At 33.7% G+C, this 20,883-nt stretch overlaps 1 protein-coding gene across 3 annotated transcripts; it reads right to left on the bottom strand.

Moving 5' to 3' along the window:
• Window positions 1-283: 283 nt before the first annotated feature.
• On the bottom strand, window positions 284-14,364 carry LOC120336204 (uncharacterized). Of its 3 annotated transcripts, none has more exons than XM_078109650.1 (20): window positions 14,185-14,364; window positions 13,261-13,415; window positions 12,528-12,663; window positions 12,080-12,142; window positions 11,563-11,649; window positions 10,832-10,950; window positions 10,226-10,312; window positions 9,563-9,760; window positions 8,764-8,819; window positions 8,039-8,222; window positions 7,245-7,388; window positions 6,348-6,482; window positions 5,693-5,814; window positions 4,446-4,551; window positions 3,267-3,392; window positions 2,510-2,613; window positions 2,292-2,408; window positions 2,065-2,213; window positions 1,290-1,485; window positions 284-623 (listed from the first exon to the last, which is right to left on the bottom strand). In XM_078109650.1, exons 1-20 carry the CDS (start codon window positions 14,268-14,270, stop codon window positions 531-533), a joined length of 2,463 nt encoding a protein of 820 aa, XP_077965776.1. In that variant the 5' UTR covers window positions 14,271-14,364; the 3' UTR covers window positions 284-530. The 3 variants fall into 3 exon arrangements, with proteins under 3 accessions (XP_077965776.1, XP_077965775.1, XP_077965777.1); XM_078109649.1 differs by having other exon boundaries at window positions 11,563-11,661; XM_078109651.1 differs by lacking the exon at window positions 12,080-12,142 and having other exon boundaries at window positions 11,563-11,661.
• Window positions 14,365-20,883: the final 6,519 nt, after the last annotated feature.

Raw genomic sequence — 20,883 nt, forward strand, 5'->3', positions numbered from 1 at the left:
ACAACTCAAGATCAGGGAAAATCCACGCTAATTTTCAATCGGCACGCTTTTTCCTCTGATAGTAATAGACATTAAAAAATAGCAACACATGCAAACTCAACTGTCATCCAAGTACTCCTGGAAATCTGCTCGTGAACCCCTGGGGGTTGGCGAACCCCTGGCATTATGTTCTTCGCCGACTTGGCAGTCATCAGTTCCATTTAAAAACTTAAAAGATGGTCCCACACTACATACTTGCAATCAGTCCTAATTCTTCCCCTTGAACCAAACGCAAAAACTCAACTTGACGTGCATTGATTGTACTATCAACAATATTTTATTCATAAAACATAGTAAAGAAGTATAAATTGCCATTCTTTCAAACAAACCACAGAATTTTGTAAGCCAGGTTTCTACATGGCACTGGGAGCATATCTGTTCATTCTGTAGTACCACCAGGTCCTCAAACTGAAATTTCAGGTTCTTCCCATGTCTTCCAGGTAGGGTAGTTATCGAGCAAGTTTGAAGACTATATTACTGACAAGATGCTTTCAGAACTTTAGATTGAATCCAACTCCATGTTTACTTATTCCATGCTTTGGTGCAGTTAATTGAAATCCTGTGACTAATCCTTCTTCATCATTCTACAGAAAAAAAGTTCAATCTTCAAACTTTGAATTATAAATTCTGTTGTACTCTAGTGATTCGAAGATATGAAATGTTCGTACATAAAACGTACAGGTTTCAATAATAGTCTAAGAAGCATGATGAACTTTAAATCATGAAATTTTGAGCAGATGTCCATTATTATAAAATCAAGGCAAGAGCAACACTTGAAACAGCATAGTTCCCATCAAACCCCATTTCCAGTTTACGACGTCGTCATTTCAAGTTTCTAGTGTTTTAAACAACCTTCGTATTGTAGCAATAAAACAGTTAAGTATAATAAAATGCAAGATTTACTGACCAAAAATCGAAGCTCAAAGAAGCAATAGAACAACATTTGTATAGCATAAACACCTTTTTCATCAAGTGGTGCATACAAGCTGATATGCAAGAAGTTATCATAATTTTGGAAGGAATATAATTTTTCCAGTTAAAAGAAAATCCTACCAATTTATAATACTTTTGAGTGAAAAGGCATTCATCTTTAGCTTAGGTAAGTCTAATATGCAGACACCTGGTCTCGGCCCTGACGAGACTTTCAAATGTAAAGTCTTGATAAATAACCACCATATATATATACATGGAATTTTGTATACCAAAGAGGACTTTTTACGTAAAACATAAGAATCAGGAACAAAACTCACTATAAGACTGTTGTATTCTTTTCCACCTTGTGGAGCTTTAGGACTGTCAACAACTTTCTTCACCCTGGGTTGTTCACTCTTTGCAGGCCACGTTGGAAACATAGCAGGATCAACGGGTTGTGGAGTTTCATGAAACCAGTCATGCTTTAACGCTCCTTGGGCAGTGATGCGCTTGCTTGGGCAGTATGTGAGAAACCTAAATCAGAATTAAACGATGCAGGATTACTGATAGTCTATAACTCTATGTTCTCGAATAAACACTCTCCAAAGCAAAATATCAAACATACTTTAATGGGTAAGTTCAAGAAGAAGAAAAAATCAACAAATTTAGAGTGAAGATTTGTTTTAAATAGTCTGGCTGACAGAGAGGATTTACATGAGCTAAGAACCACTAAGCTCATAGTGTTTATGAATACACAAAGCTTGATTTTATACACTGTTATAAGTATTGTTATTGAGTATTGTCCCAACTTCCAATTAATCATCATTACATAAACAAACCTGGAACTTCATGTAAGGAGATGCAAAATAGATTTCGACATTGGTATCGAGTTTTTATTTTAATCTATATTTTAAGAAACGATTTGAAAAGTGACAATCAGTTGGCGTTACACTGACAACTTATCTAAAATATTTTTTTTATATAACACTTATTCACTTTTGCTCCAAACAAGGCCCTTTCCAAGCAGCCACTGATAGATCATGTTACTTTTATTTGGAAAGACCGAAATCTTTGCACCATCCACCATTACAAAAAGTGTTATCTTTAAATGACCTGTTCAGAAGTTTGAATCCTTTCTCAGTTATGCTTGTTCCAAATCTTTTTCTTAACTGATTATATGGATAATTTACAAAAGTCGCTTTTCTCACCATCGGCAACTCATCGTAACCTGGCCAAATTTTTTCGCTTGGTGTACCGAGTTCCTGAAATACATCAAGTCGGTGTTTATAAAATATTTACAAATGAAATTACCGGAAACATATAAAATATTATGAATTTACCTTAAATATTAAGTTGAGTTGCATTATTTCAGATTTCCCAGGAAACAAAGGTTTCATTGTTAGAAGTTCAGCAAATATACAACCAACACTCCATATGTCTATATATGTTGAATATTCCTAAAGAGAAAAATACATTGAAAAGATACCAAGATTTCCGAACTTTATGTTGAGAGTTGAGACTCATAGTTAAACTTTTGACATTGACCTTGACATCATACCTTGCATCCTAGTAATAACTCAGGAGATCGATACCATAATGTAACAACAATGGGTGTATAAGGTTTCAATGGTGATCCGTACTCCCTCGCAAGTCCAAAATCACCTGTGAAATAAAAAAAACAATTATTAGTGCTCAGGGTATTTTGCTGCAGTTGAACATGTGAATGAACTGCTAATTGACTTGTTCTCACCAACGTGGTTTAAACTTGCAACTGATTTACCAATCACTATTTATGTTTAGTGTGCATTGTACACTTACTTCGTGATAATTGGTTGCTTAATTGATTGCTTCTTGCTATGGTTCACTATTTTGCACTCTGGTTTAAATCAGTTTTTTCAGCTAGTTACTGGTGCAGTTATTTCTTAAGTTTCTAAGATTATCTGTTCTGACTAAGACTTATTTAAATGCAAGTGAAGTGATATGTATATTCATGCTTGCTTGTAGTACTTATTTTCATGATAATCTTTTATTGTTTGTTTAATGTAAGCCACTGTGCCTGACTGGTATCTGGATTGAAACAATTTGGGCAAATCTGTCTGTTTCATATCGGATAGTATAAATAGACATGGTAGACGAGGTTAATTTGTCAATGCACAAACTATCACCATTAACTACTGGGGAACACAAATATTATAAACTTACATTATATACTAGTCATATTCAGAAACTATGCCATAATACATTAGAAAATTGAATCAATAATCCACGATTATTATTGAAATCCCTTAACAAGTACACATGGAACATGTACTCACCAATTTTCAATATTCCTCTGTGGCTCAATAACAAATTAGATGTTTTTAAATCTCTGTGTAATATCCAGTTATCATGTAGATGATGGACACCTCTTAATAATTGAATCATCAATGTTTTAACTTCACCTAAATAAGAGAATTTTTATTTCATTGGTTATTCAAAAGGCTAGCTCTTATTTGTGCGAGAATGCACCTAAACTTTATCATATCTTAAAGCATTTACCAATCCAGAAATGGGGAGCTGGTTTGAAACCACAATGTCTCTGGCTCCAGAACTAAAGTCAAAACTCAAAACTTTTAAATTAATATTAAAACTGAAACTGTGGTTCCAGCCCTGGCTCCATAACCGATATGTTTTTGGTATAAACAGAGCACCATGAAACATCAGCCCCATCAAGTTTTGCAGCGGAGAGGCTAAAAACCATGCTATAAGGCAGCGGTTCTCAACCGGGGGCCACAGAGGAGTTGGAGGGGAGCCACAAGGATGGGCTGAAATCTGAATTTACTTTTCACTTTAAAAGAAATCTCACAGTTTTTTCTAGTTTGCTGCTCAACAAGGTTATTTCGCAGGGTGTTTTCGCTCTCTTTTGTGCAAATTGTTATAACATAATGGGATTTGGAATCTGTCAATGAAAATAACCCTATAAATACCTCTGAAATATTAAAGTGGGGGCCATGAGTGCTGAAAGCCTCCGAAAGGGGGCCACGAGTCATAAAAGGTTGAGAACCACTGCTATAAGGGATTCAAATTTTGAAATTAAACATTATACTTTTAATTTACCATTTACATTAATTTTACAACCTGAATATTGGAAAAATATATATAGAAGCCAGAAGGAAAAGTGTTTTACTATTTTTATAGAGTATCAGAAAATCATTAATGTGAAAAATAACTGAATATTAAGAGCTGGAGACACCAATACTTCTGGTAGCTTCAGTTCCACCTATGATGGTAAGCTTGGCTCCAGTTCAGACTCATACAGAAAATAAACAGCTCCAGTCTCCCTACCCGGCACAGATTCAACACAGTTTTATTATCATGGTATATCATCATCTTCAATGCAAATTTATGAATGTGACAACATTTGAAAAAATTGTATTAAATACCACACAAACATAAAAATGCAATTTTATCAAAAAGATGTTTTTGAATATTATAAATAAAAGTAAACTTCATACCAACGAGGAAAGGTTGTTTCATAGTTTCCATCAAACTTTTCAAATCGTGTTCAACATAATCCATCACAATGTATATCTTATCCATGTTTGATCCGACAACAATTTCCTAGAAATGAAATTTCATTATTATGTCATGACCAGGGATGGACAAAACCAAATAATTTAATATTCTGAATATCTTCTGAAATGCGTCTGCTCCATAGAAAAATCCACTCTGTAAAATAGTAGAATTTGAATTTGGTTATGTCAAATGTTTGAGATTGATTATGTTCTAATTAGTATTCTCTGTGTTATAGCGCCAGAAGTAATTTTTCGTCTGACCATAAGGGTATCCAGGCCTGATAGCGACTGTCAAAACAGCGACTTCATAATAGCGACGTAATCAAGTGAGTGACATTCCAAACAGCGATTGTATAAATGCTGACCACATTAAAACAGCGACTGTTATGATAGCGACTTAATCCATGTCCACTGAGTTGAATTCACTGAGTCAAATTTCCTGGTCGGTCGTTGAAAGGTAACGCTATGATGTCGTGTCACATTAATTTGAAAAAGGTCGTTTGAAAAATTTGCCCAATGGATTTCATAACATAAAAGGAAGTGACATGATATGTCACGAAGGCTTTTTGTACAGGAATGCCAAAACAAAGTTAGGGCTAGGGTGTGGGGGGATGGAAGGTGTGTGTGTGGGAAGGGGTTGGGGGGGAGAGTGTGTGTGCGAGTAAGACTTGGATTTAATAAAGGAAGTGATGTCGCTGTTTTGAATGAATCGCTGTCGTGTAGTCACTCAATTGACAGTCACTGTTTTAAATTAATTGCTGTCGTGAGTTCGCTCTATTGACAGTCGCTATTTGGAACCCTAGCCGACCGTAAGATATCAAACCCATAAAAAAATCAATTTTCAAATGAAAATATTTTGTGAATCATTCCTAAAATGAAAAATTCCCTATAACAAATGTATTTGAATATTCGATTCGTTTTGGACATGCCTGATCAAGACTAATGAAAAAATGCAGGTATACTTTTTATAAAGTTTTACACCTCCGCTCCATAGATTTGGGCCATGTGTACAGTATAACAATTACTTTTAGTAGAGCGGAATTGCAACAGGACCCAACACGGAACTTGAACAGAAACTTGTGGCACTATACAACACCAAGCTCTCAGATATAGGGGGATACTGATTTAGAAAGGTATAAAAATCTTTCACATTATTGATAAACAGAAAGTAGCCCAAAGTAAATCACCTGTACTGTAACAATATTAGGATGATGTGCTTTTAATAAAGTGCAAACTTCTCTTAAAGATGTGATAGGAAAACCCTCACGTTCTTTCTCCATTTTTAAACGTTTTAATGCAACAACTTCACCTGAATAAAAAATTATGGTACTATGAGACATCACAGCCAATGTACATACTTTTGATTACCTAAAATATTCTAAAACTTTTTGTGGATAAAGAAGGCTTCAAATGACGCACAAGCATGGTGTTTGAAATTCAATAATTGATAACTCAAGGTTAAGTCCATGGTACAGCGCAACCCCAAAACAGAACCCATAATTTTCTTAATAACTGACACTTAACACTAATAAGTAACACTAAAACTTCTGCTTGTGTATGATTTAACTCAAAAAAGTTACAGTTATCTAGACAATTCGCACAAAAGTTATGCTCGCCCTAGAATATGTTCCAAATGTCCTGGGTTCAGTTTTATGGGGCACTGGTTGACTATCATGCATTGACTGCACTGGAGACTGGATGATATTGAAAAGTGTTAATTTGCAATATGATCAAGCTGTCCAGTTTAACTCTTTTTCATATTAAATATGAAAATCCTATCTCTCATTGGTAGTAATGAATATAGTATTAGCAGTTAGCACACAAATATAAAAGCATGAATACCTGTTTTCTTGTCTTTTGCTCTATAGACAACACCATAAGTGCCTTCTTCAATTCGATTTAAACACTGGAACTCATCAACACTTCGACATCCTTGTATCGCAGGTAAATAATATGGAAGTTCTGGCTTCAATATCTCTGTAGATGTCAAGTAAATTATCCTATTAAAAACATTTGCAAAGACAAGCTACTATATAGTTCGGAGTGAAAGCTTCAAACAGAACTGTTATGGCCTATGGAGCTATATAATACGAAGAAAATATTAATTTCAATAACAAATTGATAATAGAAATTACAATAATAACAATCATTTTTATATCGCGTTTTCAAGCCTTTCATTTCAAGCAAGGTTCTGTGCTGCCTTAAATCTTCCACCATTTACTCAAAATGCATATTCGTATGAAATACCACACTTGATCAAGTGTGTAACTTGTCCGTCATTGTATTTAGCTTTTATTGCCCGTATGTATTGCGTATATGTAACTATTTTGTTTTTTCTTTTCATGAAAATTTAATGTTGTTTTTGGACACACCTGAAATATGCTATACCATATCTGAAGAGTTTTTTATTCATGTTTATTGATAATAATAATGGGTGGTAACTGACTCCAATGATCGCACGGTCGTATCGTTGCCACCCAGTCTTTACTGAGAACTATTTTGTTTTCTATTAATTATGTTTTTGTTGTGAATATGTTTTCTGGTGGACAAATAAACTATCATTCTTTTGTGGCTCAAACAACTCGGGGGTTCATTGGGTTTTAACCTCGCTAACACGGCAGACGGCACACCCGCAAATGTTGGACAAAATCAGTAAAATATCACCCCAGACACGGTCATAAAAATCTGGTCTCCCGTGAAATATTCTACAATAATTTTGTAATAACAATAATGAATTACCTGGAGAAGGAACAGGAGATTCCTCCATTTGTTGATCAGAATCGGATGCAGCACTTTCATCTTCACCTTCCTCCTGTCCATCATCATCAGATTCTGAACCTTCTTGATCAGGTTCTGGAGAATCAAACTTTGATCTCAAAGGCTCTGTGTGAATAATTGAAATTGAGTTTTATGACAAAAATTAAAATGCATTCATTTCAACAATAAACAGAATAACATCTTAAATCAAGAATGTGCATTATTTTTTATCAGTGGGCCATATGACCAACTTCTGACATCTAGCTTGGCCACACAAAAAGTTTAGTTTTTCCATGTACACAACAAATTTAAAAATTCGCTGTGAGAAAGAGATCGCTTGGCAAGCGACTTTCAATAAAGAGCGAACACTACGACTACTCTCAAACTATCTTACTAGGCAAATAATCTGCTTGCGTTTTGTCGCTAAATTTCAATTAAGCGTCGTGGGCTGAATTATTTTACCGCTATCAGTAATAGAGGCACCGGGTAAAACAGCAAAAGGTCTAATGCAACGACAAGAACAAAAAAACATGTATTTTTACCCATGTGACTGTGAGCGCCTTTGTAAACAAATTGTCAGATTCCGACTTTTGTGCTTGGTGGGGAAAAATCTAAGTGGCGACAAGGGTCATACTAAATGACTCGGCGGAACGGGTTGTGGCCAGCTGGCTGCCACTTGCACGCCCCTGTCATAATGCTCACAAAATTTCAACATTTGAAGGATTAATGATTCGTTTTGGATACCCGTGATTTACAAAGACAAGAAATAATGTAACCCAAAGGAGATTCATTTCCACTCTCAGCATCCTCCTCTTCAGAAGATCCTGGTACCTCTTCCTCACCACTCCCACTCTCCTCTCCAGATAAATCTTGTTCCTCCTCATCAGAACCCTCAGACCCAGAAGATGCTTCTACATCTTCTCCTGAACCAGATCCTGCTGGGCTCTGGTCTGCCATTTCCTTGAAAAAATTAAAGTAGCTATTTTCTATAGAAGCAATATTGTTGTTTCTATAATAGTAGGATAGGATTTACATATTTATCCCGGCTTAATCATATGTTGAACCACGGCCTCTCGACCAGTTGATTGTTTTCGGAAGCATGGACTTGATGGTGGAAGAAGCCGTAACCTACCAGCAGTTACGTGAAACACCCTACGGCAGCGGGGGTCCAGCAAAGCAGCAATCCTCTCGTACATAATACGCAGGGTAATCAGAGGTGCGGTGGCAAGCATATTCCTAATGCTTAGCAGTTAGCACAATGCGCCACACGGCCGAGCCACCTGTGTACCACGTTAGAAAATTGGAATCTTTTCAAACCATAAATATACATTCACAGTGAGAGCTTAAAACCCGGGTGCCTAAACAATTTCAATAGCGAAAGCTTTTATTTTTAGCATCATTTTGTATTGTTTGGTAGAGTGGCATATTCACTATAGAAATCAGGTGGTTAGATCTGCTCAATCTCAGTTGACCGTTTTAATTGAAGAAAAACAATAGAAACCTCAGTAACATCTTTGTCACTTTCTTCGTCTTTTTGATTTTCTGATATATCTTCATCTAGAAATAAATCCAAGCTGGGTTGGCATAATATCAAAATGTAACCATGGGCCAAATGCAAGGCAGGTTAGCTAACCCAATGGGTAGAATATAACTAGCTTAAATACGGGGTGATCCAAAAAAACAGAATGTAGGTAATTTGGAACATATTCTAGAGAGAACATAATTTTTGTGCAAAGTGTCTAAGATTACTAAAACTTTTTACAGTCATACACAAACAGAAGTTCAAGTGTTAAATGAATATTTTTTTTACAAGTTTCGTACAAGCATTAAGAAATTAATGATTTCCATATAAGATAAAAATCTCATTGATATAAACATGAGAGCAGAGCTCAAATATATAGACACAAACGTCCCTTGCTTTAGTATCAGTAAGACCTTATCTGAACACCGAGCTTGCTGTAAAGATTCAGTCAAACGTGACTGGAAAAGTGTTCCGATGAATTTTCTACAAGATTTTTCATGCACTTATTCACGCCTTTCAAGAACAAAGCCCAGTACAAGCAAGCAGCCACTGATATCTTACAATATATAAGGAGTTACTTTTATTTGGAGGGACCGGTATCTTTCTGGTTCAGCATTGCCTACTGAATGTATAAAACCCTGGGTGAGATAGAGAGCATGGGGTTTGAACCTGAGGTGTGTAATGTGAGATGCCAAGCAGTTATTAATGCTTCACTAGGCCATCACAGTGCCAAATATCCATATTTCACGACACTTAAGTGTCCAAAAACAATTCGCACCTGATGAATTGATGCTCAAAACTTCATCATTCATATTATTTTCAACTCTTACACCCGTAGAAGTTTGTGCTCGTCGATGAGATTTTGTTGGAGATTTATTTCGTGATTCATCTCTTCGTTTTCTATCTTGATCTCTGATTGATATTTTGGATCTTTCAGAAGACGATGACACCGTTGATGACGGTTTTGAATATTTTCCTGAAATATCAATGAATCGATAAACATGAACATATTGGTTACATATTCAACATTCAGAAAAATCGTGTGGGAGATTACTATGTGCGAGTAGATTGCCGTTCGGTTATGGCTTGCTCCATCATCAAGGTCATGCCTCTGAAACAAATAACTATTCCCATACAAGACATGGACTGGTAACCAGACAAATGGCTGTGGCTTGCCATATGATTAAGGTGTCTTATCATCTTTCCTCTTCCCAGAATAAATATGAAATTTCTTATCTATATCAGTTCAAGAAAAATAGAAATCAAATATATAACATTTAACCAATTTCCGATTTGTTTTGGGCATCATCAGAAACAAGACTCTACAAAATCTAGTTTACTTTCAGTTTCACATATCACATAATAATTTAGCCCATTATGAAATGAAATTTTGAAACATGAATTCAATGAAAACAAGGATATATTAATGGTACAAACCCACCTGGTTCATTTTTAGATCTGTCATCTTCATCATCATAACGTCGAACAAGTAATGGCGGCGGTGGTCTATCTCGTCTACCACCCCGAACTGATGAAAATAAACAAAGAAATCAAGGTAAATAAATAAGTAGCCTATATAGTTTTGTTATAAACACAGGATTTCATTGATAAATTGTTAAAATATTCATGCTCCTTTTCTGCCTGTTCCTGCCACATCATAATTATTTGTATCATTCATATACAAGCGTAAGATTTTATGATTAATGAAGCTCTTATTCTCACTAAACACATATAAGTCTGAAATATGCACGAGTGAGTGAGCATGGCACTGATGCCTGTGAATCTTGGTTCTCAACAAATAAAGAAAAATACATGATATAGGATAAATAAATTGTAGGAAAATATTAAAGAGAATAACAATGAGATTACCAACAATTTATCTTAGAATAGTGATCATTCAAATGCTTACAAAAGATATGGTTTTAGATTAGAAAATCAAAGAGCCTACCAAAATCCCTTGGGTTTACCAAACAGAGAAAGTGAGTTTTGACCTCATCCCTAGAGCTAGATTGATTAAACTTTCATAGATATATTCAGCTCTCATTACCTTCCTCTCTTCTATGTTGTGCTGATGAACTTTCACCTCCTCTTCTTGAGATTTGTGATCCAGGACGAGTATGAAAGTCTACCCCACCTGTTGTCTGGTATCGGCCATGATCTTTACCACTGATATAAAGAAGAATGTAAATAAAGAAATACTATATATTGAGGATACAGCACATTGTCACATAAAATGAAAACAGAATTCATCAGTTGATACAATACAGGCAATCTTGATAATTTTTCAATTTTCTTGAATGTAAATAAGTTTACCAGGGTTCACTGGAAGGCTGCTTTGCTCTAATTGGAAAAAAAGGACATGAACCAAATAACTGAGCGGACTGTTATATTGTAGTTGAATTATTTCCTGTGACTGAACAACTGTGTATGCAAACAAAGTCCACACATAGTTATAAAAAGTATAAATAATCCATGTTTATTACAAAGCCTGTACTCAAGTAATGCCAGGTGTCATGTCTCCCTACAAACAAGGTTGCTACAGATTCACATGTCAGTATGTCACTGTCTACAAACTCTCCATCAAACATCAAATTTGATTACCACCATTTCCATTTTTTCATCTGTAGTTATTTCAAGGCTTTGGCCTAGCAAGGCTGACAAGAGCACGGAGAAGGTTAATCTTAGCATCATATAAACTACCACCTAAAATAAGTGAACAATCAAAAAACTTGAACAGCGTCCGAAAAAGCCTGGAATGATGAACAATAGTATACTAACCGATATTGTGAAGAATATCTATCTCCTCCACTTATTCTGTCATCATCTTCTCTTCTCAATGGATGATAATAGTTATCTCGGTCACCTCTGGCATCACCTCTGGTAAAAAGTAATAAAAATCTGGTCAATTTGGCACAGAAAATGTTGTATAATAATTCTTACTTGGGTTAGATTAGTTTTAATCTATTTTTTATTTTCAGAAAGATTGCGTACTCTTTCAATCAGACACAGCTAGGCCAACATCAGTTTCCAGTTTGGCATAATGTTCAGTTTTTGTCAGTTTTACAATGACAGTTTTCTATATATCGTAAATATCAAAATTTCCCAATCGCACTTGCAAACAAATTTAAAATAAAAAAACCTTAACTTCTTAGAAAAAGCTAACTACACCTATATGTGAAGGAAAAAATGAGCAGGGTATAAAAGTAAACAAAAAAAAAATAAAAATTCATTCAGGTGGTATGTTATCTTCATAAGTTTAAATTAAGCTGAATGGGACAATAAGCTTGAAACAAACCGGCTACCGAATTCTTCCCTTCTTTCATGAATCCTAGGTTGACGATTTGTGTTTCCTCTACCACTAATTAAAACAACACAAAATTGGGCGTTAATGTATGATATAAAAAGATAGCTAAAAAGCTTAATCTATCAATTTTGGAATTTCAATTTTCAATTAAGAAAAAATGGTGACTATTTTTAGGTATAAGGTAAGTAAGTACAACATTGCATCAAACTATCATATATTTGTTTGAACTTTTACAAAAAATATGGGTGACAGAAATGAATATTTAAAATAAAAATATCCATATTGAGTTGAATAGAATCAAGTACAAATCGATTCAAATATTCAATTCTTTTTGGACAAGCCTGCTGGTGATCTTGCTACAAAATGAACCTCTATCTAATCACAAGATAAATAGTATGCTACGATTTCAACCATCTACAGCAATTCAATTATTAATTACCGATCATAATTTCTATTATCGTCATTTCTCCTTCTCTCATCTTTACCTCCTCTGTAATCATCATATTTTTCTGGGTATTTATTACGATCAGTTCTATCGTCTGGTTTTAGAACTGTGACTCTTGATTTTTGTTCATCTGTATATGAAATAGAGGAAAAATATAATTCTGGTCAAAATATGTGAGAATCTAAGATTTCGCTCGGAGCATTGACACTCGCACTCACTTGGATGTAAAGAAGACTCCAATGTGATCAGAGTTACAAGTGACCAATGACATTCCAAGAACTACTGCAACTGTATAGACTTATGGTAGTGTTTTACATGACAATTAAAATGAGACTCTAAGTGCATACAATCAGGAAAACAGCTTTGAGATAAACAATTCCTCATAACCAAAAATCTTGGGAAAAAGTTAAAAGATAAAACTTATTATAGCACGAAGAAGAAATATACAAGCATAAATGAGTAAAACGTTGCCAAGTAAAATAATTTCAATTGTGATCAATTATATATGTAAAGTAATATATTACCATATTTCACTCATTAAACAATTTTTTTGTCTACCACCCGTACAACATGTATATTTTGTTTTTTTTTATGTAAACTGTCAAACTACATATTATAATTGTTCGAACAAATTTCATTTCATTGAAAATAATTCGCAATCTTATTCATATTTTCAAAAATTCTTTTGAAAGGTTTATTTGAGTAAAAACTAATAATTGATACTTACTTTTTTTCTCTCTCGATCTGCTCCTTTTTTTCCTGTGTTTTTTCTTTTTTTCTTCCTTATTTTTGTGCCTATGCTTGTGTTTCTTAGTTGGAACAGGGGGAGGTTTTATTGATAATCCTTCCTCATCTTCTTCTTCTTCAGCATCAAAGCGCTCCCTAGTTGAATCGAAATATTAGGTAGATATTCTTGCATTGCTACATGCTTGATAAACAATATATAGGGTGAAAATAGTGCATGATCATATAACACAGTTCTCCGATTCCAAGATGCCCCAACATTTGGCAATAAAACAATCACTCAATTGGTCTCTGAAATGAGGGCGTCTGGCACGACAACAGATGCGTCAGATCGCGCCATGCTTGATTCACTATTAAAATAAATTTATCGTGACATGCGCCGGCCGTCCCATGACCAAAATTGCAATTTTTTGCAAAAACTCTTGATGCTACGGTAAATATTTTTTTCCTTCGGTAAGTCGGATTATTTTTTTCCGAGGAATAGGAATCCAATGGTGACGTTTTTAGACCGCGCTCCTTTTCTATTTTATAGTGCAGTGCGGAATTGTCGATAAGGAGGCCCAGACTGTCTCGTATAGAAGGGGTTTGCACTGACTGTTATAATTGATGTCTTTCAGTGTGGGGGCTTTGGTATCGTATTCTTGGAATCAGAGTACTGTCAAGCTGTGCCATATTGCATAACTAAGCCAAATGATCAACTATCTCACTTTAGTTGGTCATGTTGAAGGTTTTGATTTAAACCAACTTATTAAAAAAAATTGAATCGTTGGTGCAGACGTTCAGTAAAAACATGCTTGCCATTTGAGATATTTATTGCATTGAGATTTCTTAGAATAAAATCATCTTGTCCAATTTTTCAATTAATATAAGGAATATTAAGACAGACGTAGGAGCACCCATACGGTACCTTTTGAGCAATTTTTGTCTCAGGTCTGTTTCTTCTTTTACTTCAACTACCTCACCCTCCTCCATGTCACTGTGATCCGACGCCATTTTGAAGACTGATTTAAACGAAAAGTAAATGATCTCACAAGAAAATCCCCGCGCTGAATATCGTCCAAAACTCCCCAAAAAGCACACCTCTGCGAAGCTAGCAGCAAAACACGAAATTGTGACTGACAGAATCGCAGAAAATACCCACGCGTAAAATTAAATGTTCCCAATGATTTTTATAAAAAAGTGTATATTTTGATTATTTTCACAATAGCAATTAAAGCAAAACAATCATTAACTACACTCCTCGTATTGTTAATATATGGTAAACAAGCTAAAGCGACTGTTACAGTGCACAAAATTTTTTTATAATTCTTTGAGAGATGTTTAAAAATGACTGAATTTTCGTCGTGTAACATGGTCGTTTCATGAAAACCTCCAATAAAGGCAGCATTGCAACACCATTGGTGAAAAGTAGAAACCTCAAAGATTCGATTTCAATATGTCAGAACAGTCTCAGCACGTTTTGACTTGACCATATATAATACTAAACATAGCGTATATTCTTCAATTTTTAAAACAATGTATATACAACAAATTTGAAACTGATTTTGTATTTCAATTAAAATTACTGAATAGTTCATCAAAGAAGATATTTTTCTCTTTGTCACACAACAATAATGCACTTCATTAAACTTAGAATAAGTTGAGTAAAGTCTGAAATACTGAAAAAAAATGTACGCCCTCTTGTGGATTCTTTGATAAATTTCACAAAGTTATCGTTTTCGAAAGGGCAATTTCTCAAAAACCGCCAATAAAGGCAGCACTACGACACATTCGAAGAAAAGCAGATACCCTATAGATTCGATTTTAATATGTCAGAACAGTAGCAGCACGTTTTGACTTGGCCAAATATAATTCCAAACATAGAGTATATTTTTAATTTCATTGAAAAAAATGTAGATTGACATATTTAAAAACGGTTTGGTATTTCAACTAAATTTACTGGAAAATTCATCAAATACTTTCTTCTCTTGGGTATACAACAAAACTGTACGTTTATTAAACTTGGAATTAGTGTGCAAATGTTAAAATGCCAAAAAATGATTTGACGCCCTCTTGTGGATTCTTTTCGGAATTTCGAAAAATTATTGTTTTTGAAAAGGGCGATTTCTCAAAAACCGCCAATAAAGGCAGCACTACGACACATTCGGAGTAAAGCAGATACCTAATAGATTTGATTTTATTATGTCAGAACAGTAGCAGCACGTTTTGACTTGGCCATATATAATACCAAACATAGCGTGTATTCAAACTTTTATAAACAATGCAGACGTAACATATTTAAAAACGGTTTGGTATTTCAAATAAATTTCCTAGATAATTTATCAAACATCTTTTTCTCTTGGACATACATATATACTATACGTTCATTAAACTTGGAATAAGTTGCGGAAAGTATAAAATACCAAAAAGCATTTTACGTCCTCTTGTGGATTTTTTTCAAAATTTCAAAAAAATTATCGTAATTGAAATAGCGATTTCTCGGAAACCGCCAATAAAGGCAGCACTACGACACATTTGGCGAGAAGCAGATACCTTATAGATTCGATTTTAATAAGTCAGAACAGTAGCAGCACGTTTTGAGTTGGTCATATATAATACCAAACATAGCGTATAATTTTTAATTTTATCAACCATGTATATGTAACATATTTAAAAACGGTTAGGTATTTCAACTTAATTTACTGGATAATTCATCAAACACTTTTCTCTCTTGGTCATACATCAAAACTGTATGTTCCTTAAACTTGGAATTATTGTGCAAATCCTAAAATGCCAAAAAATGATTTGACGCCCTCTTGTGGATTATTTTCGGAATTTCGAAAAATTATCGTTTTTGAAAAGGCGATTTCTCGAAAACCGCCAATAAAGGCATCACTACGACACATTCGGAGTAAAGCAGATACCTTATAGATTTTATTTTATTATGTCAGAACAGTAGCAGCACGTTTTGACTTGGCCATATATAATACCAAACATAGCGTGTATTCAAACTTTTATAAACAATGCAGACGTAACATATTTAAAAACGGTTTGGTATTTCAAATAAATTTCCTAGATAATTTATCAAACATATTTTTCTCTTGGACATACATATATACTATACGTTCATTAAACTTGGAATAAGTTGCGGAAAGTATAAAATACCAAAAAGCATTTTACGTCCTCTTGTGGATTTTTTTCAAAATTTCAAAAAATTATCGTAATTGAAATAGCGATTTCTCGGAAACCGCCAATAAAGGAAGCACTACGACACATTTGGAGAGAAGCAGATACCTTATAGATTCGATTTTAATAATCAGAACAGTAGCAGCACGTTTTGAGTTGGCCATATATAATACCAAACATAGCGTATAATTTTTAATTTTATCAACCATGTATATGTAACATATTTAAAAACGGTTAGGTATTTCAACTTAATTTACTGGATAATTCATCAAACACTTTTCTCTCTTGGTCATACATCAAAACTGTATGTTCAATAAACTTGGAATTAGTGTGCAAATCTTAAAATGTCAAAAAATGATTTGACGCTCCTTGTGGATCCTTTTCGGAATTTCGAAAAATTATCGTTTTTGAAAGGGCGATTTCTCAAAAACCGCCAATAAAGGCAGCACTACGACACATTCGGAGTAAAGCAGATACCTTATAGATTCGATTTTAATATGTCAGAACAGTAGCAGCACGTTTTGACTTGGCCATATATAATTCCAAACATAGCGTATATTTTCAATTTTGTTTAAAAATGTAGATGTGACATATTTAAAAACGGTTTGGTATTTCAACTAAATTTACTGGAAAATTCATCAAATACTTTCTTCTCTTGGGTATACAACAAAACTGTACGTTCATTAAACTTGGAATTAGTGTGCAAATCTTAAAATGTCAAAAAATGATTTGACGCTCCTTGTGGATCCTTTTCGGAATTTCGAAAAATTATCGTTTTTGAAAGGGCGATTTCTCAAAAACCGCCAATAAAGGCAGCACTACGACACATTCGGAGTAAAGCAGATACCTTATAGATTTGATTTCATTATGTCAGAACAGTAGCAGCACGTTTTGACTTGGTCATATATAATACCAAACATAGCGTGTATTTAAACTTTTATAAAAAATGCAGACGTAACATATTTAAAAACGGTTTGATATTTCAACTAAATTTTCTAGATAATTTATCAAACATCTTTTACTCTTGGACATATATATATACTATTCGTTCATTAAACTTGGAAAAAGGTTGCGGAAAGTATAAAATACCAAAAAGCATTTTACGTCCTCTTGTGGATTACTTTCAAAACTCCAAAAAATTATGGTAATTGAAATAGCGATTTCTCGAAAACCGCCAATAAAGGCAGCACTACGACACATTCGGAGTAAAGCAGATACCTAATAGATTTGATTTTATTATGTCAGAACAGTAGCAGCACGTTTTGACTCGGCCATATATAATACCAAACATAGCGTGTATTCAAACTTTTATAAACAATGCAGTTGTAAAATATTTAAAAACGGTTTGGTATTTCAAATAAATTTCCTAGATAATTTATCAAACATCTTTTTCTCTTGGACATACATATATACTATACGTTCATTAAACTTGGAATAAGTTGCGGAAAGTATAAAATACCAAAAAGCATTTTACGTCCTTTTGTGGATTATTTTCAAAATTTCAAAAAATTATCGTAATTGAAATAGCGATTTCACGAAAACCGCCAATAAAGGCAGCATTACGACACATTTGGAGAAAAGCAAATACCTTATAAATTCTATTTTAATATGTCAGAACAGTAGCAGCACGTTTTGACTTGGCAATATATAATTCCAAACATAGCGTATATTTTCAATTTTGTTAAAAAATGTAGATGTGACATATTTAAAAACGGTTTGGTATTTCAACTAAATTTACTGGAAAATTCATCAAATACTTTCTTCTCTTGGGTATACAACAAAACTGTACGTTCATTAAACTTGGAATTAGTGTGCAAATCTTAAAATGTCAAAAAATGATTTGACGCTCCTTGTGGATCCTTTTCGGAATTTCGAAAAATTATCGTTTTTGAAAGGGCGATTTCTCAAAAACCGCCAATAAAGGCAGCACTACGACACATTCGGAGTAAAGCAGATACCTTATAGATTTGATTTCATTATGTCAGAACAGTAGCAGCACGTTTTGACTTGGCCATATATAATACCAAACATAGCGTATAATTTTCAATTTTATCAACTATGTAGATGTAACATATTCAAAAACGGTTAGGTATTTCAACTTAATTTACTGGATAATTCATCAAACACTTTTCTCTCTTGGTCATACATCAAAACTGTATGTTCATTAAACTTGGAATAAGACGGCGAATCCTAAAATAACAAAAAATGATTTGACGCCCTCTTGTGGATTTTTTTCGAAGTTTTAAAAAAAATATCGTTTTTGAAAGGGCGATTTCTCAAAAACCGCCAATAAAGGCAACACTACGACACATTCGGAGTAAAGCAGGTACCTTATAGATTTGATTTCATTATGTCAGAACAGTAGCAGCACGTTTTAACTTGGCCATATATAATACCAAACATAGCGTGTATTCAAACTTTTATAAACAATGCAGACGTAACATATTTAAAAACGGTTTGGTATTTCAAATAAATTTCCTAGATAATTTATCAAACATCTTTTTCTCTTGGACATACATATATACTATACGTTCATTAAACTTGGAATAAGTTGCGGAAAGTATAAAATACCAAAAAGCATTTTACGTCCTCTTGTGGATCATTTTCAAAATTTCAAAAAATTATCGTAATTGAAATTGCGATTTCTCGGAAACCGCCAATAAAGGCAGCACTACGACACATTTGAAGAGAAGCAGATACCTTATAGATTCGATTTTAATAAGTCAGAACAGTAGCAGCACGTTTTGAGTTGGCCATATATAATACCTAACATAGCGTATAATTTTTAATTTTATCAACCATGTATATGTAACATATTTAAAAACAGTTAGGTATTTCAACTTAATTTACTGGATAATTCATCAAACACTTTTCTCTCTTGGTCATACATCAAAACTGCATGTTCAATAAACTTGGAATTATTGTGCAAATCCCAAAATGCCAAAAAATGATTTGACGCCCTCTTGTGGATTCTTTTCGGAATTTCGAAAATTTATCGTTTGTGAAAAGGCGATTTCTCAAAAACCGCCAATAAAGGCAGCACTACGACACATTCGGAGTAAAGCAGATACCTTATAGATTTGATTTCATTATGTCAGAACAGTAGCAGCACATTTTGACTCGGTCATATATAATACCAAACATAGCGTGTATTTAAACTTTTATAAACAATGCAGACGTAACATATTTAAAAACGGTTTGATATTTCAACTAAATTTTCTAGAAAAGTTATCAAACATCTTTTTCTCTTGGACATACATATATATTATTCGTTCATTAAACTTGGAATAAGTTAGGAAAGTATAAAATACCAAAAAGCATTTTATGTCCTCTTGTGGATTATTTTCAAAATTTCAAAAAATTATCGTTTTTGAAAAGGCGATTTCTCAAAAACCGCCAATAAAGGCATCACTACGACACATTCGGAGTAAAGCAGATACCTTATAGATTTGATTTCATTATGTCAGAACAGTAGCAGCACGTTTTGACTTGGTCATATATAATACCAAACATAGCGTGTATTTAAACTTTTATAAACAATGCAGACGTAACATATTTAAAAACGGTTTGATATTTCAACTAAATTTTCTAGATAATTTATCAAACATCTTTTTCTCTTGGACATACATATATATTATTCGTTCATTAAACTTGGAATAAGTTACGGAAAGTATAAAATACCAAAAAGCATTTTACGTCCTCTTGTGGATTATTTTCAAAATTTCAAAAAATTATCGTTTTTGAAAAGGCGATTTCTCAAAAACCGCCAATAAAGGCATCACTACGACACATTCGGAGTAAAGCAGATACCTTATAGATTTGATTTCATTATGTCAGAACAGTAGCAGCACGTTTTGACTTGGTCATATATAATACCAAACATAGCGTGTATTTAAACTTTTATAAAAAATGCAGACGTAACATATTTAAAAACGGTTTGATATTTCAACTAAATTTTCTAGATAATTTATCAAACATCTTTTTCTCTTGGACATATATATATACTATTCGTTCATTAAACTTGGAAAAAGGTTGCGGAAAGTATAAAATACCAAAAAGCATTTTACGTCCTCTTGTGGATTACTTTCAAAATTCCAAAAAATTATGGTAATTGAAATGGCGATTTCTCGAAAACCGCCAATAAAGGCAGCACTACGACACATTCGGAGTAAAGCAGATACCTAATAGATTTGATTTTATTATGTCAGAACAGTAGCAGCACGTTTTGACTTGGCCATATATAATACCAAACATAGCGTATATTCAAACTTTTATAAACAATGCAGACGTAACATATTTAAAAACGGTTTGATATTTCAACTAAATTTTCTAGATAATTTATCAAACATCTTTTTCTCTTGGACATACATATATACTATTCGTTCAATAAACTTGGAATAAGTTACGGAAAGTATAAAATACCAAAAAGCATTTTACGTCC

This window comes from Styela clava, chromosome 2 (genome assembly GCF_964204865.1).
Source record: "Styela clava chromosome 2, kaStyClav1.hap1.2, whole genome shotgun sequence".
NCBI lineage: Eukaryota > Metazoa > Chordata > Ascidiacea > Stolidobranchia > Styelidae > Styela > Styela clava.

What these genes read in the sequence shown, in the direction of transcription:
- LOC120336204 (XM_078109649.1), bottom strand. Translation starts at nt 14,270, where the DNA reads ATGGCGTCGGATCACAGTGACATGGAGGAGGGTGAGGTAGTTGAAGTA. An exon ending in GATAATAGAAATTATGATCG is followed by an intron (nt 12,143 to 12,527) that starts GTAATTAATAAT and finishes TGTTTTAATTAG; the next exon opens with TGGTAGAGGAAACACAAATC. An exon ending in AGTTATTACTAGGATGCAAG is followed by an intron (nt 2,409 to 2,509) that starts GTATGATGTCAA and finishes TTTTCTCTTTAG; the next exon opens with GAATATTCAACATATATAGA.